The sequence below is a fragment of the Oryctolagus cuniculus genome, chromosome 11 (genome assembly GCF_964237555.1).
Source record: "Oryctolagus cuniculus chromosome 11, mOryCun1.1, whole genome shotgun sequence".
Classification (NCBI taxonomy): domain Eukaryota; kingdom Metazoa; phylum Chordata; class Mammalia; order Lagomorpha; family Leporidae; genus Oryctolagus; species Oryctolagus cuniculus.
In genome coordinates this window covers 41612881-41639789 of record NC_091442.1, presented here as the reverse complement: position 1 = coordinate 41639789, position 26909 = coordinate 41612881, and the positions used below count along the sequence as shown (strand labels likewise).

Genomic DNA, 26909 nt, shown 5'->3' with positions numbered 1-26909 from the left:
GGACAGAATCTTGTGTATTTGCACTCAGCATTCTAGGCCCAGTGCCTACAGCAATACCCTGGCATATAATAGATGCTCAATAAATACATAGTGAATGGAGGAATTCAGTGAGTAAATAAAAGACATGTGGGCATGACAAAAGGTAATTATATCAAGATATTATCTAAGGCAAAACACACCTCTAATATGCACCCACTACCACTACTTGTTATTATTTTAGTTTTACTGCTTGCCAAATGTACCAACAGACTTTAAAAAAAATGTTTTATTTTAAGGTAACTGTAGATTCAGAGGAAGTTGCAAATAAATGTTCAGAGAAGTGCCGTGTTCCCTTTACAACCCATCCACCCATGGTTAAATATTGCATAACTACAGCACAGTTCTAACAGATTTTTTGGAATAGCTGTGTTAGAAAAGAACCCGAATAGGGTAGGCACTCGGTATGGTGCTTAGGTCACCACTTGGGACCTCCACATCCCATATAGAAGTGCCTGAGCTCAAAACTGTGTTCTGCTCTTGATTCCAGCTTCCTGCTAACGCGTATCCTGGGAGGCAGCAGGTGATGGCTCTGCCACATTACTGGCCCCCATTTTTTCCTTTGTCTCATTTTATTTTGTCCTCCACATAAGTAAATATGAGTTGACATATTGCCCAGTTCTATTATTATCATTGTCATCATACTATTATCAGCAGTCTATTGCAAGGTCCCTCACTTGTTTTATTTATTTTTTCCTCTTTATTCCTGATTTTCTCACCTTTGTTCTCCTTTCCTTCTCATAGGCATCCATTCCAATGTGTTAATATACATCTCTAATATGCACACATCCTTTAAAAAAAAACTTGGTGTTGTTTTGTATCTGTGTGAACTTTAATGTGCAGAAATGATGTGTTTGCTATATATGAATCTTTTCCTTAATATTTATTTGGCCATATCTCCATTCTGTCTGTTGAACTTTTCATCTGTTGTTTTTGACTGCTTTATTATATTCCATGGTGCATTCTCCAAATTTTTATCTTGTCCCATTGTGATCCACTAAATTACCTCTCTCCAGCCCCTAGAGATGACAAACAATAGCACAAGGAAGATCCCCATCACATTATTTTAGTGATCTATCCAATAACTTTTCTGGAATATTCAAGAGAGGGATTTCTGCCTCTTTTAGCTTAGACAGATATAATTTCATGATTAACATCAGTTGATTTTCCAGAATGGCTCTCGGTTTACATTTCCAACAGCAGTGCATCAAAGTTCTTGGTTACCCACATCTTTCTCAAAACTTGCTTCTTTAAAAAAATAATCATTTGATGTTTTGCTGGTCTTAGGGTTTATAAATAATGTTAGTTTCTTGTTTTATTAACTTTCTGATTTCTAGTGAGGCTGGGGATTTCTTTTCCATGTTTATTGTTACTTACTTCAATCCTCCCTATCTATGAGCTACTTATCCTCTTTGCCTATTTTTCTATTGGATTCTTGATTTTTTTTCCTGTTGATTGGTAGGAGTTATTTGTATATTTTAAATATTAGTCTCTTGTCAGTTTTGATGCTGCAAATATTTCCCTCCTGGTAGTCACCAGCCTGTTTTTATAAAATTATTATTAATAAATATATATGTGTGGAGATAAATATTATTATTAATAAATATATATGTGTGGAGATAAATATTATTATTAATAAACATATATCTGTGGGGATAAATAGAGTGAAAGGATGACAATGTTCTAAGTTTGTCGCAGCTTGAGAATTTATAGGAAGAATTCAAATGTTTCATCTTCTCAGCTCCAAAGAGACACAGTCACCAATAACAAGACTCTGATGGTGGTGGCTATTATCTTGCTAATTTCTTGATCCAGTATCCACTGACCGCTCCTCATTGATTTTTTTTCTCCCTGTATTCCTTCTTGTCCTGTTTTTAAAAAGAAAGTTTGTAAATGAGGAGTGATCACTACATTTTAAAACACTAATGGGATCTGTTAAGATGCCTATTACTTAGAAAACAAAACAGAAATAACAAAACTTGGTGTGAATGTGGAGAAATTGGAACCCTTGTGCATTAGTGGCAGGAACATAAAGTGATGCAGCCACTATGGAAAACATTATGGCAGTTCCTCAAAAAATTAAACATAAAATCACCATACACTCTAGTAATCTCACTTCTAGGTATACATCCAAAAGAACTGAAAGCAAGGACTTGATCAGTTCATAGCAACAGTTGTGTGATGTTCATCCCAACACCATGTTCAACAAATAGAAACAGGCCACGTGTTCATCAACCGATACCTAGATCAACAGAATGTCGTATATAGTTCTGATACATGCTACAACACGGAGGAACTTTAAAGACATTACATTTCACAAAATAAGCAAAATGGCAAATACCTCATTATATGTGATTTCCAGAGTACCCAAAATCATAGCGATAAAAAGTAGAATGGCAGTTTCTGGGGGAAGAGAATGGAGAGTCGATGTTTAATTGATGTGGAGTTTCCATTTGGGAAGATGTTCTGGAGACGGAGAGTGGTGATGTACATTAGCATGAATGGACTGAAGACCACTCAGCTGTACACTTAAAAATAGTTGATGGTGAACTTCACGTTGTATTTTCCCACAATTAAAAATCACCACCAAAGGACTGTATATTAGCTGCCTCCACCCAGGGAAGTGAATTAAAACTATCTCAATTCTGGGAGAAACAGCAGGTCATGGGACCTTCTTTCCTCCTTGTGTGGTAGGGTGGGAAACTGGGTTAAAGCCTCCTGGTTGGGAAGTTCCTGGAATGGAAAAAAAATCAGTATAGTGTAGAGCTGGCAGTTGGACACCTGAGAATCAAGGACTAGGTCTGGTGTGACAGGTGGTTGTTGAATAAAGTGGAATTGGGAGCCAGGACATTCATGACAGCTTCCTGGGTTAGCAGGGGGTAGATGTGGAAGAAGGAAGAAACTGAGTCCTCCTGATATACCCACTGTGTTTTGCCCACATGAGCCCACTGGCCTGGTCCTGCATTAGTGACAGATAAGAGAGACCTTGGGGAACCCTACCCCTGTCCACGTTAAGGATAACTGTAAGCCATTTAAGCAAACACTTGACCGTCACGACATCCCCATGTCTGAGTGTCTCATTCTGCTGACCCATAGAAGAGTGAGGGTCTTGGTCTTTCACAAGCAGCTACCTACAAATTCTCCCACGTGTCTGGGTCTGTGTTGGCAGACAACTTGGCCACATCCAAATGAATGACAGCAGTAGCATCTTTTTCAAAAGGCAGCATATTTGGGCATAAGATAGACCCAGAAAAGTCATTTCTTCTGGAAAGAGTTCAAGGCAATTGGAGGCCAACTGTGTGGATGAACTGATCTATAATTGTGACAGGCTAATATTGTTCCTTGGTGCCGCAACAGGCTTCAAACACGAAAGAGCTCAGGAAACAATCTCTTTAAAAAAGATGAAGCACAGATAATGGTTTTATTTTGTCTGAACCAAATAGGAAATCACATCGTAAAGCCTTTCAATCACTTTGCCATGTCATTACCTCACTCCATCAAGGCTGCTCATAACCTCCGACAGCTACTAGAAGACCTCCATGATGGCATTTATTGGAGAGAAATGGATGTATCCACTATCTGTGTGACCTCTAAGGAAATATTTGCAAGTTGAGAAGCCATTCCTCTGGGTAGCTGTGTGTGGGAGTGAGGCTGATACTTGGTTGCTGGAATTTGATGCTTTTTGAAATTAGGTGCATGGGAGAAAATGCTAATTCCTTCCCCCTCTTCCACCCTCTCTTTACCAACCCTTTCTCTATTCGCGTTCTGCCTGGTATCCTAAGAAATGACTCTCTCTCTCTACTCAGCAAAGAAAGAAGTCAAAGTGCAACACCATATGATGTTCTTTTGTAGCTTTCTTTGTCCTGATGCCCATGTGGTCTTGCCCTCATACCCCTACCATGTACCACTAGTGGTGACAAACCCTAGCCCACTGCTTGTACAGACCCCAGGGAGCAGGTAACATAGCAGAGAAAATCTGCTTTTGGTTTCCCATTCCATTATGATTGTGTATTTATTTATCTGTCTAAACATAAAAACTCATATATACCCAACATCCAATATGAAGAATATAAAATTATGAAACTTTGCAGAAGCTCTACTGTTTTTCTACAAAAAGAAGGGGCATCTCTGATGGGGTTTCCAGATCTAGAGTTTGGAGATAAGCACATTTACAAAGACACATAAAATGTTCCTCTTGTTCTGAAGGAAGGGGTGAGAAATCAAGAAATAAGCTCCTGGCTCTCAGCTTTGTCCTGGCCCAGCCTTGGCCATTGCAGCCATTTGGGAAGTAAACCAGCAGATGGGAGCTCTCTCTCTCTTTCTCTCTCTCAATTCTGACTTTCAAATAAATAGATAAAATCTTTAAAAAAAAAAAAAGTATGTTTCCATGAACTTTTTGATGTCCCCTTGTATGTATACACATATAGATACATATACAGATATATATATAGATATAATCATGTATATATATAGATATAATCATGTATATATATAGATATCATGTATATATATATATATAGATATAATCATGTAAACCTGCAAAATCCTATGAGGTACCTCGTATTCTCTCTATTGTGTAAAATACCTGAAGTTTTATGAGTTCAAACTTCTTGCCCAAGAACACCAAAAACAGACTCTTTCCACTTGGGTGGGTGTTTCCGGGTTCCCTCTCTGGAACAAGATACCCATTGTCCTACTGCTGGCAGCATTGGACATTGATGGTTCACAGCCAAGACCTCAGCAATTTCCCTCAGACACACAGAGCTCCCCTGTCTCAGCTGAAGTCCTCTTGTAGGGGACAGCCTGCAGGGGTACAAAGGTCCAGCTCCCTGGCCTCAGTCTGGATAACCTCGAAGGGCCAACCCAGCTCCAGAGCTTTCCTTGGGATCTACTGAGGCCTCCTTTGCCATTATATCACAGTTCAACTTCTCCCTCTCTGTTCTTTGCCCTTAGGCAGGGGTTGCTCCTGTCAACACTTCCAGCACACCTGTTGCACTCAGCTCTGCATAGCAGAGTCCTGGGAACATAACCTAAGGCAGTGGGTCTGACTAGGTTTGTAAGATTTGTAGCCAAAGATCTCTAATTGACTCAGTTCTGTGTACTGCTGTATTAGTTTGCTAGGGGGTATCATAGCAAAATACTACAGACTGCACAGTTTAAGAAATAGAAATTTATTTGTCCAAAGTTTTGGAGCATAGAAGTGTGAGTTTCAGATGTCATTAGAATTAATTTCTTCTTCTTCCTCTGGTTCACTCCCAAGATGGCCACAAAGGCCCAGGCTGGGTTGGTCCAAAGCCAGGAGCCAGGAGCTTCTTCTGGGTCTCCCATATGGATAAGGGACTTGGGCCATCTTCTACTGCTTTCCCAGGCCCATTAGCAAGGAGCTGGATTGGCAGTGGAACAGCCAGGATTCAAACCAGCACACATGAGGGATGCCAGCATCACAGGTATGCCACAGTGCCAGTCCTGGTTTAGTGTTGTTTTTGTTTGTTTGTTTGTTTGTTTTTTGACAGGCAGAGTGGACAGTGAGAGAGAGAGAGACAGAGAGAAAGGTCTTCCTTTGCCATTGGTTCACCCTCCAATGGCCGCCGCGGCCGGCGTGCTGATCCGAAGCCAGGAGCCAGGTGCTTCTCCTGGTCTCCCATGGGGTGCAGGGCCCAAGCACTTGGGCCATCCTCCACTGCACTCCTGGGCCACAGCAGAGAGCTGGCCTGGAAGAGGAGCAGCCGGGACAGAATCCGATGCCCCAACCGGGACTAGAACCCGGTGTGCTGGCGCTGCAAGGCGGAGGATTAGCTTATTGAGCCACGGCGCCGGCGGTTTAGTTTCTTCTGAGGCCTCTCTCCTTAGCTTGCAGATGGGCTTCTCCAATTTCTTCATACGGTCTAAACTGTATGTGTATGTATAAACAGCTTCTTCTTAAAAGGCCCCAGTTACACTGATTAGAGTCTACCCTATTACCTCATTTTTTTTTTACAGAAATAATAATTTATTGGAGGAACTTACTGACAGATATACAGTTTCAGAAAGCTGGGAGACTGGCTCCTTACACCATGATGCAGAAGATAAAAATATAAACCAAAGTGGCCTTTGCCTAATAGAAGTACACTTGAGCTTTTCCAGGGAATATTAACATTCCCAAGAGACGTTAAATCAGAGCCATTCTAGGCAACACATAAGAGCAGTAGGTTATCTTATTGATTTTACTTACCTCCTAGGGCTTGGAATGCTCTCTAGGGGGTACCTAGGGAGAAAAATGGAGGTTACATGCAATTGGCTGTGGGCATGTCAAGCTGAATCCCTACATGCTATGCCTCAAAATCAGCTCCTGCAATCTCAAGCATCCACGTTTTCCACAATGTGGTCAGAGCTTTTGAGGGGTCTCTATTTGTCTTGCAGTCACATTAAGTGATCATTTTGTCTGGCTTGTAAGCAAATTCTACAACAGCAATAGAGGCACCTACACAAAAACAGCAAAGATGATTATGCCAACAACAATCAGCTTTTCCCCACCACGAACTCCAAGAGCTGAAGGAGCAACTTAGCAGCTCTCCGAAGGAAGGCATAGGATCAGAAAGAGCAGTGATTTGGGTCCTGATGTGTGACAGGAGGTTCATGATATAGGGCTCCTTGAGCCTGTGCTGCTGCCAAAATGCCAAGGGATGAAAACACAGAAGGGATGGTTAGGCTGTTGCACACTAGGCTTCACACGGGCCCAGAGTTGTGTTCTTGGCATTCGGCCCCAGCTAGCTAACTTGCTTTATCTCTGAGCACCGTGGACCCATTCTGTTTTTCAATGACGTTATCATCTAAATTCTGTTTTAATTTCCTCAGTAGGTCTCGAGGATGTCACTGCACATGTTGTGGTCCTAACAACATTTACACACTCTGAATGTGCACCTGACAGACAATACTTATAATCCATGACAAGATAACTCAAGTGAGAAAAGCAATGCTGCTGAGTCACATGGCTTTCGGGTGTTGTTATTATATATACACAACAGAATGTATTATTTCTCTTTTTCGTGTAGGTGCCTCCATTGCATGACACTGCAAGAGAATCCATGACAAAGTTTTCTAGGGTCTCTATGGGCTATTGGGTGATACTAAACTTTATTACAGTGGAGGTACTTAGGACACCTTGCACTTGCTATGCATCCACAGATACTTACCTAAGACCTTCGGATCCTGACCTGGCAATGGTGATATCTAACAGGATAATCCAGCTGAACTCGAATAGGGAAATTGTCCACATACCTGGCATGGAGAGACATTACAGTTTTGTACATAAAGGTGAGCCCACTGGTGCAAAATATTGGCTTCAAAGCAAGCACCAGAAGAAAGAGGAAGAGAAGCACCATCAGGCCATAGCCAACCAGACCAACACAAGAAACTTCATAGATGGTGCAGGGTCTTCAATCTGGTTGGGACTGATAGCCCATCCTCTCAGGTGAAGATGGGTACAAAGGTGGTCTGCTGAGTGGGACAGAAGTGGAGTCCCTAGGGGCCATGAGACAATAGATTTCCACCCTTATGACCTCGTTTTTTAAATTTATTTACCTCTTTTTTAGATTTTTAAAAATTTATTTCTTTGAGAGGTAGAGTTACAGAGAGAGAGAGAGACAGAGAGAGAGAAAGGTCTTCCATCTGCTGGTTCACTCCCCCAAATGGCCACAACAGCAGGAGCTGGGCCAATCCAAAGCCAAGAGCCGGGAGCTTCTTCCTGGTCTCCCACGTGGATGCAGGGGCCCAAGCACTTGCACCATTTTCAAGTGCTTTTCCAGGCCATACCAGGGAGCTGGATTGGAAGAGGAGCAGCCGGGACATGAACTGGTGCCCATATGGGATGCTGGTGCAGCAGGAGGAGGCTTAGCCTGCTATACCACAGTGCTGGACCCTATTCATTTACCTCTTCAAATCTCTAAATACAATCACATTTTGAAGTGCTGTGGATTAGGACTTCATCATATGAAACCGGGGGACATAATTCATCCTATGGCAAACTTCGAAGGCTGAATTGCTTCCCTGATAACTCCCTGTAGGTTCCCGTTATGTGGTTCACTGTCTACTCCATGATCACGAGTGCCAATGCTGAGGTCTCTCAGTGCGTAACTGTCCTCATTGGCAACTCAGATCCTTTGAAATAGCAACTCTAAAGTGTTATGAATAATATTCATGAATATTCATTCGATATTATGAATAATATTCATGGTTATCACGTAGAAAGTGGGATTAAGATGTATTGATTTTAAGGGGGAGAAAACTACTGCCTCCTTTTTAAAGTAAAGCCAAGATATCAAATAAGTAGAAGACGGATGGTTCTGTGGGGCCAGAATAACCAGGGTTATGTTAAAGTAAATGAAGCTGGAGATCTTTCATAATTATCATTACTATCAAACACACACACACACACACACACACAAGAGGATCTATTTTATAATATTAGTATGTGGGGTACCTTCCTAAGAAGGTCAAGAAACACAGAAATTAGTTTTAAGGGGCAGGTGCTGTGGTGTAAAGTCACTGCCTGCAGTGCCACATTCCATATGGGTGCTGGTTCAAGTCCTGGCTGTTCCTCTTCTGATCCAGTGGAAGATGACCCAAGTCCTTGGGCCCCTGCACCCGCATGGGAGACCCAGAGGAAGCTCCTGGCTCCTGGCTTCAGATAGGCCCAGCTCTGGCTGTTGCAGCCATTTGGGGAGTGAACTAGCAGAGGGAAGACTCTCTCTTTCTCTCTCTTTCTTTCTCTCTCTCTCTCTGCCTCCCTGTAACTCTGCCTTTCAAATAAAAAAAAAAACTATAAAAAAAAGAAATGAGTTTTAAAAGGGGTAAGTTCAACTAAATATTTAAAAACCACCATCCAAATCCTGAGTGCTGTGCAGTTAATTGAGATTGGAGACAAAGTTAGAGGCAGTGAAGCCGCAGTGCTGCACCTGCTGACAAGCCCTCCTTTCCTCCTTCTAGCTCATCACCCAGCAGGTGTCTGACTGCGTGGCATTTGCTACCCGAAGTTCTTGAATTCAGGAAAGAAAATGCATTCTCGCTTCCGGAAGGGAAGGTGCCACATTGCCAGCACAGTCTGCAGATTGTCTTCCCCCCTGTGGCTCAGAACGCACTCAGTCATCAATGGGTACAAGCAGGTCCTGGCTTTATCTGGGGAGACTGATCCCATCTCCTCATCCGCTGAAAAGGTCAAGGCTTTCTTGGTTTGTTTATGGTTACTACACCCTCAGCCCTACTTGTGCAAAGAAAAAAGATACTGTATACAAAAACATTCTGTAACTATGTTTGTAAGTGCATAGATGTTCTTTCTGGGAATACAAAAAATCAAAAACCTGTGCCTTGAAGCAGGTGTCTGGGATGGTAGAAATGTTCTGAGTCTCATCAGAGCAGAGATGACATGGGAAATGCATGTGAAACAATTCATCCAGTATGCTTTATGCACCCCACTGAATACATGTTATATATTATTTTTAAAATCAAATAATAATAATAAGAAAAAAGCCATGCATATCTTGTAACTCAAAGGAGATAGAGACAGAGCATAGTATGCTGGGAAAGACAGGATGAAATGATCCTCTACAGCCCTATTGGGATTTGATGGAACAGGGACATAAGCCTCAGCCATTTTTTAGGTTCCTGCTACCCCTGCCTTCTTTCAAGACACCAGTTCAGTCTCACACCAAATTGTTCTCCACCCTGCCCTCTGCAGTCTTCTCCAGGCTTGGAAGCTGACAGCTGGGACTAGAACCAGGGGTGCCAGTAAATACAGTTGACTCTGGGCAAAGGAACTGGGAACTCAGGAAGAGAAAGGAAGCAGACTTTGAGCTCCGTGTGCTTTTGTACCTTTTACATTTGTTTTTGTGCATTGTTACCTATTTAAAATACATAAAAAGGCTAAAAAATAAGACGAAGCTGAGTTGTCCATTATGTCTGCCTGCTTAGGGGTGATGTGGACAGATGGAAATACCTGGTGGGGGATTTGGAGAGATGATGACTAACATGGAGGAGGTGGCACACGTGTCCCAATCTCATTGGCAACAGCGTACCATTGGAACCAGCAGATGGGAAAGAGAGATGTAAATAAATAAGACATTAGCAATGAGACCCAGGGAGAAGTCACAGGCCAGGAGGAATCCATGTGAAAAATACAAGAGGCTCAGACTGTGACCATGTGTGGTTCTGCCCCAAACAGAAGAATCAGCAGTAGTTACTTCTAGAGAATTGCATTGTGCAGCTGTGTGTGTATTGGAGGCAGAGCATAAGCGCGATCGAGTTCTCAGGCAAGCCGCCGAATGTGCCAATTTGTTTACTGCAATGAAGCATTATTTCCCTTTCTCCGGTCTAGGAGCATTTTTGATCAATATATTTTTTTAAAGATTTATTTATTTACTTGAAAGTCAGAGTTACACAGAGAGAGCAGGAGAGGCAGAGAGAGAGAGAGAGATCTTCCATCCACTGGTTCACTCCCTAGTTGGCCACAATGGCTGGAGCTGTGCTGATCCGAAGCCAGGAGCCAGGAACTTACTCCAGGTCTCCCACGTGGGTCCAGGGGCCCAAGGACTTGGGCCATCTCCTACTGCTTTCCCAGGCCACAACAGAGAGCTGAATCAGAAGTGGAGGAGCCGGGACTTGAACTGGTACCCATGTGGGATGCCAGCACTGCAGGCGGCGGCTTTACCCACTATGCCACAGTGCTGGTCCCTGATCAATAGATTCTTGAAAGTAGAAGCTGGAAAGATGCTTCATTTGCTGGGTCCAGAAACACACCTAAACAAAGGTGGTTAGTGAAAATTTGCCGAAGGCCTTAAAGATGCCGAAAGGAAGGAAGGAAGCCAAACTTTTAGGCATAACCCATAGGGTAACATTAAGTAAGATCCAGCTGTTTGGTCTTTAACAACCGTGCTAAGGAAATTGTTACCGAAGCTGCTTGATATCAAAGTTGGTTTGAATGGGTAAAGTAACTCCAGTTAGTATCATTAATATGAACAGCTTAATTACCATGAGTCATGCTTCTCTCATGCAAATATACACATCAGGTTTATTTTAAGTTGTCTCTGAAGACAGTAATAAATTCTATGGAAATGTTGTTCAGCTCCAAAAATCTATGTCATACACTCAGTTAAAATGACTTAAAGAGAAAAAGAAGCTGGCAATGCCAAGTGCTGATGAGACTATGAGCAACTAAAACTTGGTGGGAATGCGAAACACTACACTCACCCTGAGTTCACATTTTTTTCCTTTGAAACAAAGTTAAGTATGTACTTAGCACAGATCAAGAAAGTCTGATTCCTTGGGGCCTTTGTTGTGGTAACCTGCATCTGCAATGCTGACATCCCATATGTGCACAGGATAAAGTCTGGCTGCTCCACTTCAGAGCCGGCTCCCTGCTAATGCGTCTGGGAAAAGCAGCAGGAGATGGTTCAAGTACCTGGGCCTCTACCACCCTCATGGGAGACCAGGAAGGGGTTCCGGGCTCTTGACTTTGGTATGGCATGGCCCAGTCCTTCCTGTTGTGACCATCTGGGGAGTAAGCCAGAAGATCTCTCTCCCCAACCTCTGCCCCACAATTCTGCATTTCAAATAAATAAAACTAATCTTTTTTTTTTTTAAAGACATTCTACTTCCTAGAGAAATGAAAGCTTAGGTTCACGTAAACTCCCATAGGTGAATATTTATAGTGGCTTGATTCATAATTGTCTAAAATTAAAAACAACCCAAATGTCCTTTAACTGGTAAATGGACATAGAGACTTTGGTATGATTAACACCAGACAGTAATAAAAGGAGCTATTGATAGACACAACCTGAATGAGCCTCAAATTACTATGCGAAGTGAAAGAAGGTAGACTTAGAAGACCACATACTATATGATTCCTTTTACATGACAAGCTAGAAAAGACAAATTGTAGGAACAGAGAGCAGATTAGTGGTTACCAGGGGTTGGAGACAGATGGAGAGATTTACTACAAAGAGGCATGGGGGAATTTGGGGGATGATGGCACCATTCTACATCTTCATTGCGTTGATTGATACACAACTGTGTCCATTAGTCAAAACTCATAGGACTGTACGTTAAAAACTGTGACTGTTATTACGATATCCCTGGCTTTAAAATCAAAAACCTGTGCCTTGAAGCAGGTGTCTGGGATGGTAGAAATGTTCTGAGTCTCATCAGAGCAGAGAATGCATGTGAAACAATTCATCCAGTATGCTTTATGTACCCCACTGAATAGATGTTATATATTATTTTTAAAATCAAATAATAATAATAAGAAAAAAGCCATGCATATCTTGTAACTCAAAGGAGATAGAGACAGAGCATAGTATGCTGGGAAAGACAGGAAGAAATGATCCTCTACAGCCCTATTGGGATTTGGTGGAACAGGGACATAAGCCTCAGCCATTTTTTAGGTTCCTGCTACCCCTGCCTTCTTTCAAGACACCAGTTCAGTCTCACACCAAATTGTTCTCCACCCTGCCCTCTGCAGTCTTCTCCAGGCTTGGAAGCTGACAGCCAAACTTGAGGAGCCAGTATGGAGAAGCTCACCTCCACCTACTGCCTCCCACCCCCTCCCCAGCCCACCTAAGATACAAAAAGGCCCAGCTTGCTGGGGTCTGGGCCCTGGGCCCCCTGCCATGTTCTGGTTTGTGTGTATGCCGGCATTTGGTAGACCTCTGTGGATTTATTTTCCTTGAATAAATTCAGTCTGGCTGCAAGTTCATATTCTGTCTCCTCTCCGTTCTGTGCCCCTTTTTCTTACAGGATTTATGTATATAAGACCCTGAATAGGATGCCTGGCAATGACAGGAAGGAAGGATAACAAGGACAAATGTCACCATTCTCAGGTTTCCTTTATTCGTTTTAAAGAATGACCCAGAGAGAGGGACACACACATACACACACACACACACACACAGATCTTCTATCTGCTGGTTCACTCCCCAGATGACTACAACAGCCAGGTCTGGGTCCAGCCAAAGCAAGGATCTACATATGGGTCTCTCATGTAAGTGGCAGGGGCCCAACACTTGGACCATCTTATGATGCTTTCCCAGGCATATTGGCAGGGAGCTGGATCAGAAGTCGAGCAGCTAGTATTAAAAAGTGATTCCTGTATGGGATGCAGGTGTTGCAAGTGGTGGCTTAAGTCGCTGCACCACAGTGCAGGCCCCAGTTCCCAGCCTTTCTTAACACTGATCCTTTCCATCAATGTGTATTTCTATTTTGTATCTATTCAGTTCTGCTTTTGATCGCCATTTTCCCATTCTTTAAAAAAAAAAAAAAGTCTATTGATCTGTTTGAAAGAGAGACAGAGAGAGATCGATCTTCCATTTCCTGATTCACTCCTCAAGTGGTTGTAAAGACTGGGGCTCAACCACACTGAGGTCAGGAGCTAGCAGCTCCATTGGGGTCTCTGACAGGAGTGGCAGGGGCACAAGCACTTGGGCCATATTATGCAGGCATCAGCAGGATGCTGGATTAGAAGTGGAGCAACTGGGAGTAGAACCCACACTGTGACAGGGGATACCTGAATCGCAGGTGGCAACTTGACCCACTGCCCGACAATACCGCTGCCTCATTTTCCCATTCCTAGGCGTTTCCTCACCCCATCTCTGCTGAGGAGGAGTGCCTGCAGGAGAAGACCTGAGCTCCACGGACGCAGGTGTCTGGACAGATCTCCCAGCAATGACTTTGGAACATCCACTCCGGCCAGCGCCGGGGCAAAATAGGCTAATCCTCTGCCTGTGGCGCCGGCACACCAGGTTCTAGTCCCGGTTGGGGCGCGGGATTCTGTCCCAGTTGCTCCTCTTCCTGTCCAGCTCTCTGCTGTGGCCAGGGAGTGCAGTGGAGGATGGCCCAAGTCCTTGGGCCCTGCACCCCATGGGAGACCAGGAGAAGCACCTGGCTCCTGCCATCGGATCAGCACGGTGCGCCGGCCGCAGCGCGCCAGCCGTGGCGGCCATTGAAGGGTGAACCAATGGCAAAAGGAAGACCTTTCTCTCTGTCTCTCTCTCTCACTGTCCACTCTGCCTGTAAGAGAAAGAAAGAAAGAAAGAAAGAAAGAAAGAAAGAAAGAAAGAAAGAAAGAAACAAACAAACAAACAAACAAACATGGGAGACCAGGAGAAGCACCTGGCTCCTGCCATCGGATCAGCACGGTGCGCCGGCCGCAGCGCGCCAGCCGTGGCGGCCATTGAAGGGTGAACCAATGGCAAAAGGAAGACCTTTCTCTCTGTCTCTCTCTCTCACTGTCCACTCTGCCTGTAAGAGAAAGAAAGAAAGAAAGAAAGAAAGAAAGAAAGAAAGAAAGAAAGAAAGAAAGAAAGAAAGAAAGAAAGAAAGAAAGAAAGAAAGAAAGAAAGAAGAAACATCCACTCCGTGCAAGCACTCCTTCCTGATCACTGAGTGATTTCCATATGGTACTTTCTGGAGCACAAACAGTGATCCGGAAGATCTCCATGGCCTCATTATCAAGTCATCAGCACAGGGTCAATAGATTTGGATGGGCATCAATTTGGTTAATGCCTCCCTGGAGTGCGGTGCTACAGAGTCCCACTTATTCATTTGCAGGGAGCAAAAATGACTGTAGTTCCTAAGATTCACGGCTGTATTCCTGGAGATAAGCGCAAGTTCAAAAGTGTGTGCATCCCCTGCAGAAAATCCACTGTATTCACACAGGAGCATGGCGCAAGCCCTTCTCTTTGACCACGGATGTCCGGGGGAGGGGATCTTAAAGGCAATCTAGAGTATAGGTGCCGGTGACGAGTAGGGCAGATAGAGTTCATTTCATGTTGTTAGTCACCCAGAGACTTTTAGATTCAGTGTCTCCAGGGCACTCACTGGGGAGCGTCTTCACAGTTTCACCTGCTGCCATCAAACCCTGGACTACATCCCAGCCTTCCAGGGGGAGAGCCTGGCCCCTAGCTGTCTGTCAGGAGCCTCAGGGCTGCTCTGCTGTGACTGGACACGCCTTTGCCTGTCAGTCAGCTTTGAAAGGCTTCCCTTTTGTCCCAGGAAGGCAATTAAGCAAGTTCCTGGGAGCCGAGCCTTTGGTAATCTTACCCAAGGTGTACATGCTTACAGGGCGAGTTAGCAGAGTAGAGGTGTAATCAGGTGAATCGGATGAACAGAGCATTTTGTTTCTTGGCTTAGTTCTGTGCTGTAGCATTTGTCTCCTTATGTAACAAGAGTGCAAATTACTATCCTGCCATCTTCTATACTGTATTGAATTACCAATATGATTGTAATCAGCACTTCTGGAAAGTGCTGATGGCCTATTTTGTACTTGTTTGTGTTAATCAATGTTAATTACAAAGCAAGCTCAGGGGTTAACGAATTATAATGGGCTTAATTAAGCCTGACAGTAACAAATGGCATAACCTTTATGTTATGGCCTGGTTCAAGGAACCAAAGGGGACAAAATAAGCCAGAAAATCACAATGTCGAAATTCATATTTATATATTGGTTACCTACAGAAACAGAATAAGTATAATGAGTTTATATTGATTTTGCTAATCATCAAGTTAAATATTTATGAAGCTGACATTATCGGGGGTATAGAGCACAATAAGGCCTGGTTTTTTAAAACCCTTGAGGGATTTGTAGTCTTATTGGTAGGCAGGCACGGAAAACAAAGTTTTAAAATGCTCCAGTGAGTTACAAATGAGCGGTGCCCACCAGGCTACACAGAGACCGATCGTTTTGAGTTGGGGCAGCCGCTTGGCGGTGTGAAGGCGGATGATAGTGTACTGACTTCAGAGCCAGGTGGGGTGGAGGTGGGGGGTGAGGGAGTGGTACTCTTAGGCACATGGCCCATCTGGGTCTGGTTCTCCACATGTGCAGAGTAGCACAGGACCAGCAAGATCATTTCAGCTCCAAATTGCAACTCTAAAGGTCTCTAGCTCATGTCGCTCAAATTTCTACTTGACTAAAAAAGGCTCTTGAGTTGCCTTTTCTCAGTAGAGAAGACGGGAGGTATTTGGATATAAGCAATGACAGACACATCTTAAACCAACTGGCTTCAACGACAACCATTCCTGCATCGCTCCTAAGTCTGCAGGTCAGCTTGGCACTCAGCTGGTCTGCACGGGCTCAGTCAGCCTGGGCTGCCTTCACTCATAGACCTGCGAGCTGCTGATGACCTGGTTGGGGCTGGCCAGTCTGATGTGGCCCTGCTCACATGTCTGGGGCCTGATTGCTACTGGGTGTGGTGCTGGGCAATGCTGGGCCACACTGTCATTCCGCAGGTGAGTCTGGGTTTACCCCCAGGACAGCAGCAGAGATTCGTAGAGTGAGAGTTTGGGTGCACACATAGCCTCTTGAGTCCATGGTTGGGAAGGACAGGCAGTCAGTTCTGTTGTCTTCTGTGGTCCAAAGCACATTCCAGGGCTAAGGGCATTGAAGAGGTAGAAAACAGGTTCCTCCTCCAGGGAAGAGGAGCTGCAAGGTGGGAATTCAGGGGAAGGAAGAAGTTCACGATGTTTACAACTCACACTCCTTTCCAGGTTGTGAGGTTTTCTATTTGAGGAGCAGGACTTACAGTCCCAATTCTGAACACTTATTCAAGATATTTTCTTTGCCCCAAAAGTCACCTTTTCACCCTTCTTAGGGGTTCAAATTCTGTTCCCCCCTAAGGCCTCAGCTCCAAAATGGATTATAAAATGTTTCCTTGTTCCTTCAACTACTTGTGGTTTCTGGGCTAGCTTTAGGGCACAATGCCAGCTTCCCACATCAGAATGTCCATTCTAGTCCCAGCTGCTTTGCTTCCCATCTAACTTCCTGCTAACGTACTTGGGGGAACAGCAGAAGACGGCCTAAGAGCTTGGGCTCTTGCCACACACATGGGACACCCAGCAGGAGCTCCTGGCTTCAGCCTGGCCCAGCCCTCTGTCGCTGTCTCTCTCTCTCTCCCCCTCTCTCCCTGTGTGTGTGTGTCTGCCTTTCAAACAAATAAAATAGATCTTTAAGAAAAAGTTCTTACTCTAAAGAAGTTGAAGTGCTGCTACAGACTCTACGAAGTCCATCAGTTCTGAACTATCAGTGACTGAAAGTATAGTTATATGCAATTGAAAACAATCTTTTCCATTTTAGTATATAAAATGACTATGATTTAGGGTGATAGTTTCTATTAAATTGAATCTGCTGTGATTTCTTCATTCACTTCTATAAAAGAAAGCTGACATCCATGGCTACCTGCCTGTAGCTGCACTAAAATTAGGAAGTATGATTTGGGAGGTTATTGTCCCTATTTCTTTGGAGCTCAAGTACACTTTTTCTAATTATCTTTGCTTTTCACGTGTAGTATCTTAGGAGATTTAAATATAACCTTACATTTTATGATTTAGAAAATGAAAATAAGATAAGGTTTGGATTTGGTTTCTCTGATTTCTGTCTCTGATACAGAAGGGAAGAAAAATACAATTTATTTTCTCAATCCTCATGGGTTCTTAGGTGGATCAGATTCCTCTTAACAAAAGGCAGATTAACATGGGGAAAACAAGCAATTTTCATAACACATGCCGTGTCTGTCATGGGGGAGGAGAAGCCACTGTTTCTCAGCAGTAAGTTTATTTATTTATTTAAGATTTATTTACTTATTTGAAAGTCAGAGCTACAGAGAGAAAGGGAGTGAGAGAGAGAGAGAGATGTTCTATCTGCTGGTTCACTCCCCAGATGGCTGCAGTGGCCAAGGCTGGGCCAGGCTGAAGCCAGGAGCTTCTCCCAGGTCTCCCATGTTATATCTTAATGTTAGCCGTTGCAGAGCACACCGGACACCGGAGTAAGGGAAAGGGTTTATTGGGGAACACCCTACAGACCGGAGTGAAGGAGCAGCAAAGGAAAAAGAGAGAAAGAGAATATAAGAGAGAAACAGAGAGGAGAGGAGCTAGCAAGGAGAGAAGATAGAGCAGAGAAGAGGAGAGAGGAGAGCAGAGCCCAGAGACCAGAGGAGGAGGCTAGAGGGAGGAACCCAGAGAGAGAGCAGGAGAGAAGGGGCAAGAGAGCACGTGTTCAGGAACAGGCCCTTTTAAAACTTTGCCTGAGGGCGGGCAGGGAAGCAGGAGCAGCCAATCCCATTAGGATGGGGGTGGAGCCTGGCTCAGGTAACTGGGCCATGCGGCAAACTGCGACAGTTTCCTAACATCCCACATTGGTGGCAGGGGCTCGAACACTTGGGCCATTTTCTGCTGTTTTTCTCAGGCCATTAGCAGGGAGCTGGACCAGAAGTGGGGCAGGACGCGAACCCAACCCATATAGGATGCCGTTGTGACAGGCAACAGCTTTACCTATTACGCCACTGGGCAGTGTCTTTATCTCCAACCAGTCAATTGGGATTGTATTTGAAATCATGTTTTAGGAGCCGGCATGGTGGCACAGTAGGTTTCTCCTCCGCCTGCAATGCCGGCATCCCGTATGGGTGCCAGTTCTAGTCTGGCTGTTCCTCTTCCCGTCCAGCTCTCTGCCTGGGAAGGCAGTGGAAAATGGCCAAAGTCCTTAGGCCCCTGCAACTGTGTAAGAAACCCAGAAGAAGCTCCTGGCTCCTGGCTTTAGATAAGCCCTGCTCTGGCAGTAGCTGCCATTTGGGGAGTGAACCAGCAGATGGAAGACCTCTCTGTCTCTCTCTCTCACTGTAACTCTACCTGTCAAATAAATAAATAAAATCTTTTAAAAAAAGAAATCATATTTTAAGAAAGAGCAACGCATCTGAACAACAAAATAAAGGGGCCGGACACTTCAGGCTCGGAAGGGAGTGAGATCTCCTCCCAGCCTCGCTGGGCTGACAAGCAGCTGTCCCTGGGAAGTGACTACTGACATCTCTGCCTTGAGGTAGGGAAGTAGGAGGAAGGGATAGAGAGACTTCTTGTCCATGTGACTCTGTCCTGCCATCAGGCAAGCAGAGGGAAAGGCAGGGAGTCGTCTTGCTTCTTAACTGCTTGAATATTCTCAACAGTTTAGGGAGAGATACTTGGGCATCCTTCAATACTGGTACACACTTGCCTGAAAACCAGGAGAATATTTGATTTTGTTTCTTGGTGACTGCATAGCTCCTCAATTCAACCGAACTTCCTTGGTGCAAGAGACCTCTCGCTAAGGACTTGAGGAGTGTTTGTGTTGATAGAATAGTTACAGCTGGCACTGCTAGTTCCCAGGGGTACAGATGGGCTTATGAGATGCCAGCTGTAGCTCCTGTCCAAGGTAAGTGTGCAAGTCTCTTGTTTATCAAGGTTTTTAATTGCTTTAAGTAAAAAAAATTGAGAGGCAGAGAGAAAGAGAGAGAGAGGGAACGAGAATGCACTCCTGCGCGCTGGTTCATCCCCCCAGATGCCTGTAACGGCCAGGAGTAGGCCGGGCCGAAGCTGGAAAGTGGGAACGCAATCCAGGTCTTCCACGGATGTGGCAGGAACCCCGACTTGAGTCAGCACCACTGTCTCCCAGGGCCTGCACTGGCAGGAAGCTGAAGTCAGGACCAGAGCTGGGCACTAAACCTAAACCCTGTGATACAGGATGTGGGCATCCTAACTACCAGGCTAAATGCACACCTCTAGTTTTTTTTAAAAGTCATGTTTGTGAGAGAGAAAATAAATTTTATTTCTTAGAGGATGAGAAGAAAAAACAACACTGTTCATGGGAATATAGTATTTTTCTTCTGATAACAGTATTTCAAGATGAATCAAATATTCTGAAGGACTCAGGGAATTTAAATCACTCACAACTATTTGACAATAATGAGGTGGCTGTATAGCATGAAAAAAATGTTCAACAGTAAATGAAAAGCAAAATAAACCGATACAACGAAACCAGCACACATACCCACGTACACAGGTTTGTATGCCTGGTTGATGACAGGGTTGATACTCTGTTCATATTTAGTGCCATTTGGGTTTTAATCTGGGCCAGATTCGAAACTTTTTTGGTAGGATGGAGAAGAGAGATTGAGAGAGGGAAATCTTATCTACTGCTTTGCAGCCCAAATGCCAGCATGGCCAAGGTGGGCTGGGGCCAGACTCAGGAGCTGGGAACTCAGTGCGGGTGTCCCAGGAAGATGGCAAGGACCCAATAACTTAAGCCACCTCTGCCGTCTCCCACTGGCTGAACTGGAGTTGGAGTCAGGAGTGGGAGCCAGGAATTGATCCCAGGCACTATGATATGGCATGGGAGCGGATTAACCTCTGAGCCGAATGCCTACTTCCTCAGATTCTTCTCTTCTCCTTTCCATCACAATCCAACACTTTTAGAAGACAGAAATGTAGTTCATGCATCCAAGTGAATTTCTAAATCGTGGGCTCTGAAACAATTTTTTTTGGTTCATGGATCCTTGTGGTTGTTGAAAACAAGCGTTTTAGAAGGCGTCAAACACATGGGATTAAAAGGAAAATGAATTATTTCAAAATGCAACTGTCAAAATATTAGAAAATACAACTGTGACAGAGTAATGTAAGCACTTACATTAAATGACGGATCTAGCGGCAGTCTAATGACTACCATAACAATAATGCAAGAACAATTTGACACAGCTGCCACTACTCTAACTTAACATGAAAATACTTGTGTCTGCTAGTGGGTTGCAAGTTCAGGTGTTACTAAATCTAATACATTTTATTTAGGGGCTGTTCAAGATGTGATTTTTTATTTTGAGTACCCTCCCCTTCCAGATGGGTGCCCCCTCCTAAAGGACCCTGGGTTTGGCCATGTGATGGACTTTGGCCAATGGGATGTCAGCAACACTACATCCCCCCACTTCTTGAGCACTGGGCGTGTCCCGTGGAAAGCTATCTGGCCACACGAAGAAACTTGGTCTATTTTTTTTTTTAAGATTTATTTATTTATTTGAAAGTCAGAGTTACACAGAGAGAGAAAGAGAGGGAGAGAGGGAGTGAGGGAGAGAGGGAGTGAGGGAGAGAGAGAGAGAGGGAGAGCGAGAGAGCGAGAGCGAGAGAGAGAGAGAAAGAGAGAGAGATCTTCCATCTGATGGTTTATTCCCCAGATGGCAGCAACAGCCGGAGCTGCGCCAATCTGAAGCCAGGAGCCAGGTGCTTCTTCTGGGTCTCTCACACAGATGCAAGGGCCCAAGGACTTGGGCCATCTTCTACTGCTTTCCCTGGACATAGCAGAGAGCTGGATCGGAAGAGGAGTAGCCAGGACTTCAACATGTGTCTATATGGGGTGCTGGCACTGCAGGCAGTGGCTTTACCAGCTATGGCACAGCACCGGCCCTGGTCTAATTTTTTTTTTTTTAATGTAATGTATAGGGGCTGGCACTGTGGGGTAGCGGGTAAAGCTGCTGCCTGCAATTCTTGCATCCCATATGCAAGTCCCGGCTGCTCCACTTCCATCCAGCTCCCTGCTAAGGCCTGGGAAATCAGTAGAAGATGGCCCAAGTCCTTGGGCCCCTGCCACCCATTTGGGAGACCTGGACAAAGCTCCTGGCTCCTAACTCCTGGCTGCAGCCTGGCCCAGCCCTGGTCACTGAGGCCATTTGGAGAGTGAACCATCAGATGGAAGACCTCTCTGTCTCTCCTTCTCTAACCTTTTCAAATAAATTAATATTTAAAAAGTCATGTATATGAGCGAAACTGACATTTTGAGATTTGATTATTATTTACAGCATAGTTTCTACTGTTGAGGAACTGGTTTTTTCTTCTTACTACTTGTTGAATTCTTTGTTTAGTGGAGGGTTAAGCTAATGATTATAAAATATACTGAAGGTATGTCATTGTAAAAATTAAAAGAAAGAAAAAAGAGGAGGGAAGGCAGGGTGGGAAGCATCACCATGCTCCTAAGTCTGTATATGTGAAACATGGAATTTGTTCACCTTATATAAATAATAATATTAAAAATAAACTTTTTGAAGACGGTGCATAGCCCAGGTGAGACCAGCAATTCACACAACCGTGAGAAACCAACAGTGGCTCTATTTTAAATCGCTAAGCTTCGGCCCTTGTGGCAGGTCAATGGCACAGACTCCTGGATTCTCTGCCCCTGGCCCTTGGCGCATGGCTCCAAGCCCCTGCGGGCGTTTTTGAATTCTCGCGGGTGGGCGGCCGGGACACAACCGGAGCTGGTGGAGAGTACGGCGTCTCTGGCTGGCTTCGCCCCAGCCCCAGCGAATGGGAACCCCAGGGGTGCATAAACGTGCACTCTAAAGCACGCACAGGGTGGGCAACCCTGTGCATCATCTTAGAATCTATCCTAACAAAAGAGGTACTAAGCGCACGTTCCCTCCCCGGCACGGTGCGATGGTTTACAAACACGTGTGGGCTGTCGCAAATAAGTAAGAAGCAATGAATGAACCCTCCTAAGCAACCCGCCAAGGAAAATCCTAGATTCTCCCCGACCAGTTGAACGCTGTTATCCCTAAGAACTAGGCGGGCCGAGTCCGGGTGCAGGCCTCTGGGGTGCGCGCGCAGGCCCAGCGCCTCCTACGTGCGGTGGTCCCGAACGTTTCTGGCCTGGCGCCCCGCGGCCGCGTCCCCGCGGGAAGGCGGCTCGCGCAGTTTGTCCCCACGCAGCTCCCGTAGAAGGCGGATCCCGCCCCCTTCTCGGCGCTGTCGGGGCGCCGCGCGGGTTCCCTCGCGGCTTTTCCTACTGCGCATGCCCGGCTCCCTGGCTGGCTCCTATTGCCTCACTCCGGGTTTTCCCGCCTGCGGGTGGTCGAATCCGCACTCAGCTCCGCGCTGGCCGAGGAGTGGGAGGATTGGGGGCAGATAGGGGGGATCCGGGGACGCAGGGGATGCTGTGAACGGGGAGTCCCTTGTGTGCGTGGGTTTCGTGTTTGTAGACTTAAGCCTACTCCACGGAGTTGATCCTGAAGTGCAGATGAGGTGGAAGCTGGGGGGACCCACCAAGTGCGTGGTGGGCCGGGGGCTCAAAACTAGGCCCCCAGGCAGTGGCCGGATTTCCTGGAGAGGGCTTCTGCCCGCTGCAGGCCGGCTCCCCGCTGCCCCCGGCGTGCAAAGGATCAGGACAACCCCTGGTGACCCCATTGCGGGCGTGGAAGCCGAGGTGACCCACAGCTCACAGACGCCGGCCTTGGGGGTGCGGCAGTGTACCAGGAGGGGTCTTGAGGCAGGCGGGGCAGGGGCCCCGGGGCTGGCCGGCCTGGGCGGAGTGCTGAGTGAGGGTGACAGGCACAGCAGGAGGAAGACCGAGGTTAAAGTGACCCCCAGTCACTCGTGGGCCACAGCAGGGCAGCTTCTGGTGTGAGCTCAGGTTTGGGAGGCGGGGGAGCGAAGTGGGAGCTCCCTGGTGATGGGCACTGGAAGCCAAGGGGCCAGGTCTGATTTCAGCCAGCGTTAAGAGCGTTCCTTCTGGTGTAAACCGTCCAGTGCCCCGGGAGCCTGACTCACAGGGTCCAACGCACACGCTAGGGCCTCCTCTGCAGAGTAGCGGAGGTCAGCACTGCCAGCTTCCGATCCACTCCGGGGTCTCAGTTTCCTCCTCTGTGAAATGGATGCGCTTGGGCCAAACCAGGTCCAGGCTAAGGGCTGAAAAACTGTTCATGGGAAGCCCATCTCATGACTGTGGTCCTGGCTCTGTTCCCAACGTCCTGCTTTCCTGGGGGAAGAACGTGGGTTTTAGGTTTCCTGAGATCATGCACCCCTGGCCGCCCTTGGTGAGTGCCCCAGCACTGCCCTACGGGCGTGGCGTTCAAACGCCGCTAGTCCGGACCCCAGGCGGGGATCCCGGCCACGCGCCTTTGCTCCGCCTGGGCCACGCCCCTCGGCCCCGGTCACGCCTCTCAGCACCGCCTCGGTCACGCCCCTCCGCCCCGACCACGCCTCTCAGCATCGTCACGGCCACGCCCACCACACCAACCACGCCCCTTAGGTGCCGCCCGGTCACGCCTCTCAGCAACGCCCCGGCCCCGCCCCGAACGCCGCGACATCCCGGCGGCTGGATCTCGCGGGCCGGAGCCGTTCTGGGCATGCTCAGTGGCCTAGCAGGTGGGGCTGCCGCGGGACTCCAGGTCCGGCCGGGAGCAGGGGGGCGGGTGTGAGACGGAAGTGGGCGGGAGCCACGGGACAAGTCGCAAGAGTCGCCGGCAGCTGCGGGGCGCTGGCTGGTGGGACCCTGCGCGGGCCTGGTCGGGATGAGCCATGGCATCTGTCAAGGTGGCCGTGAGGGTCCGGCCCTTGAATCGCAGGTGAGTGGGGCCTCCAGCCTCCCAGTCCCGGTCGCCACGCCTCCATCGCGAGCTCCCGCTCCCGGGCCAGCCGGGATTTAACGTCACGGGCTGACCCCCGCGCTGAAGGGGCACTGCCAGGAACCTGTCGGGCCTGGCGGACTCCGTGCCTTGCTGTCGCTTTCGCGCTGTCCCGGAGCGGACAGTGAGGCGTCAGGAGTTCACGAGGTCAAAGGGAAGGTTCCTGTCAAGTCTCTGGAGCCCATTACCTTCATTTGCTTGTCCGGTCTTTAAAAAGCAGGGACGCGTCTCGTCCGTGAAGATGCGAAACAGCTGTGCGAAACGGGGGACGTCGTGAGGGGGCCCCGGGGCTGTCAGGGAGCCCCTCACCGATGCCAGCCCAGAGTTCTCGAACTGTCCATCGCCCGCTTAGACGTGACACGGGGCCCCTGCGTGTGCAGCCCTAACTTCCGGTCAGCGGATTACTTAGGCTCAAAGTTTTGGCACCTAGGGGGAAAAAAAATGCCAGGGAGGCCTCACAGGTGTGTGAAATATGCTGACGTTAAAATAGGGCTAGCGTTGTGAACACAGAAGTTAATCTTGTTCTATATTCCTACAAAGTGACACTTTTTTTTTTTTTTAAAGATTTATTTGTTTGAAAGGCAGAGTTACAGAGAGAGAGAGAGAGAGGGAGACACAGGTCTTTCATCCCCTGGTTCACTCCCCAAATGACCGAAGCATCCAGAGCCAGGCCAGGCTGAAGCCAGGAGCTTCTTCTGGGTCTCCCACGTGGGTGCATTAGCAGGGAGCTAGATGGGAAGTGGAGCAGCTGGGAGTCCACCTGGGACCATATGGGATGCCGGCACTGCAGGCAGCGGCCTAACCCACGATTGTCCCTGCAAAGTGACACTTTTAGGAATGATGCCGCTTCATTCGTCTAAAAGTCCTCTGTGCTTCCATTTCCATGACCTCTTTAGAACCAGTGTACATGCCCTGAAAAACTGATTTATTGAATCGGTTTAACTGTAAAGAATGAAGCGGACTCCGGCTTGATAGGTGGAGTTGGCACAAAGCCTTGTGTTTGTGTGAGCTGCTCATCCAAAGTGCTGGGCGTGTGACCTCCCAAATGGCCTTTCTACATTCGTCAGAGCAATTCGTCAGCGTTCGGGGGTTCTGATGGCTGGCTGATTGGGTCATCAGAAGATCGTAAAGTCTCAAGATTTCCAGGACCCGATTTGGCTCATCTGAGTCTGTGTTTCTGTTGTTAAGTAAGGGCTTCCTACTCTAGTTTGTAAGCTTTGAAAACCATTGCTTTTAGAAATCAGTGCTTTTGTGATTTTCAAGTTGTTTCTGAGACTGTCTAAGGAAGGAGTTTGACTTTTTTGTAAGCTCTAAAGGAAAATTTTGTTTCTATGTACACTCAATCATACAAGATAAACAGACCCCAAAATCACTTAGATGCTTTAAGAAGATGTTTATTATAGATTTACAGGTCTGTAGAACTTCCTTTTCTTTTGTGGAATAATATGAACACATAGTGGAAAATCGCATTGAGTAAACTTTTGAAAGTATTTTTTAAACATCTTTTTAAAATTTTGTTTGAAAGGCAAAGTTACTGAGAAAGGGAGACACACACAGAGCTCTTCGATCAGCTGGTTCACCCCCAAAGGGCCACAAGGGGTTAGGGCTGGGCCTGGCAGAAGCCAGGAGCCTGGAACTCTACTGGGGTTTCCCATGTGGGTGGCAGGGGCCTGAGCACTTGGACTGTCTCCCACAGCTTTACCAGGTGCATTAGCAGGGAGCTGGTTCAGAAGTGGAGCAGCTGGGACTGCAGTCAGCATTTAGCCCAGTGTGCCACAATGCCGGCCCTTAAAAGCATTTCTCAGGCACCTACCAAATGCACAGCATTGTGCTGGAGGCTCTCTGTGGTGCAAGGAGAATGTGGCCTGATGAGTGTCTTCCGGGAGCCCACTCTCTGGTGGGGGAGGGATTGCGTACTGGCACGACTCAGAAACCATCAGGCCTTTTGGGAGTGGTGCTGCAAGTTCAGTGCCTTGAGCCTAAGTGCATGGAGAGAGGGCAGAATAAGTTGGACAGGAAAAAAGGGGAAGAGAGTAGAATCCCTACTGAGCTTTTGGCAAAGTGGCCACTGAAGCTGGTGTGTTCTTTCTCCATACGATGAGTGTCGAGTTCAAGTACAAGAGCAGGTGCTGCATGCGTGGTGACCTCATTCTGAAGTGTGTGAAGGACATCTCTCAGCTGCAGGTGTTCAGCAGATGGTTGGAAGTCTGGGTTTAGGTCTCAGGCAACTCCAGGATTGACATATGGAAGTCTTTTGCACAGGGACCACAGTTTAAGAATGTTAGGCAAGAAGGAAAGGGAGCTGGGATTGGACATTGGGATAGGTCTGTCTTTAGGATTCCAGGGGAATGTTGGCTTGCCGGCTGCGGGCGATTCTGAGAACCAGCCCAGCCAGTTGTCAACAGCAGGAGTAATCGCCTGAAGGAGGTGGTGGTGATGGGGTCAGATATTGCCAAGATGATGGAAGTGAGATGATGTTCTTGATCTCGGAGGTGAGCATACTGCTAACCTTCCAAAAGGCAGTTTCAGTGAGAGGTGGTCAGTGATACAGAAGGTGGCAGTGAAGAAGAGAAAGAGGTACAAATGGGGAACCAAAAACATTTGGCCTAATTTCATGGCGGAAGACATACAAGTTGTAATGGTGACAGGAGGCTTTTTTTTCCCCCC

At 46.6% G+C, this 26909-nt stretch overlaps 1 protein-coding gene and 1 long non-coding RNA gene across 11 annotated transcripts in view; one reads left to right on the top strand and one right to left on the bottom strand.

Annotated features, from left to right (window-relative positions):
- Window positions 1-1772: 1772 nt before the first annotated feature.
- Window positions 1773-24562, bottom strand: LOC138844335 (uncharacterized). The gene is made up of 4 exons (XR_011380017.1): window positions 24431-24562; window positions 6248-6280; window positions 2378-2439; window positions 1773-1904 (listed from the first exon to the last, which is right to left on the bottom strand). It is a non-coding gene; the product is annotated as an uncharacterized lncRNA (long non-coding RNA).
- The window catches only part of KIF16B (kinesin family member 16B), a 321890-nt gene continuing 318880 nt past the window's right edge, over window positions 23900-26909 (top strand). For all 10 annotated transcript variants that reach the window (XM_070052111.1, XM_008256361.4, XM_008256360.4 and 7 more), the window contains exon 1: window positions 23900-24182. In XM_070052111.1, the coding sequence (XP_069908212.1) occupies window positions 24136-24182 (47 nt within the window). In that variant the 5' untranslated portion in view covers window positions 23900-24135. The remainder of the gene's footprint in view (window positions 24183-26909) is intronic.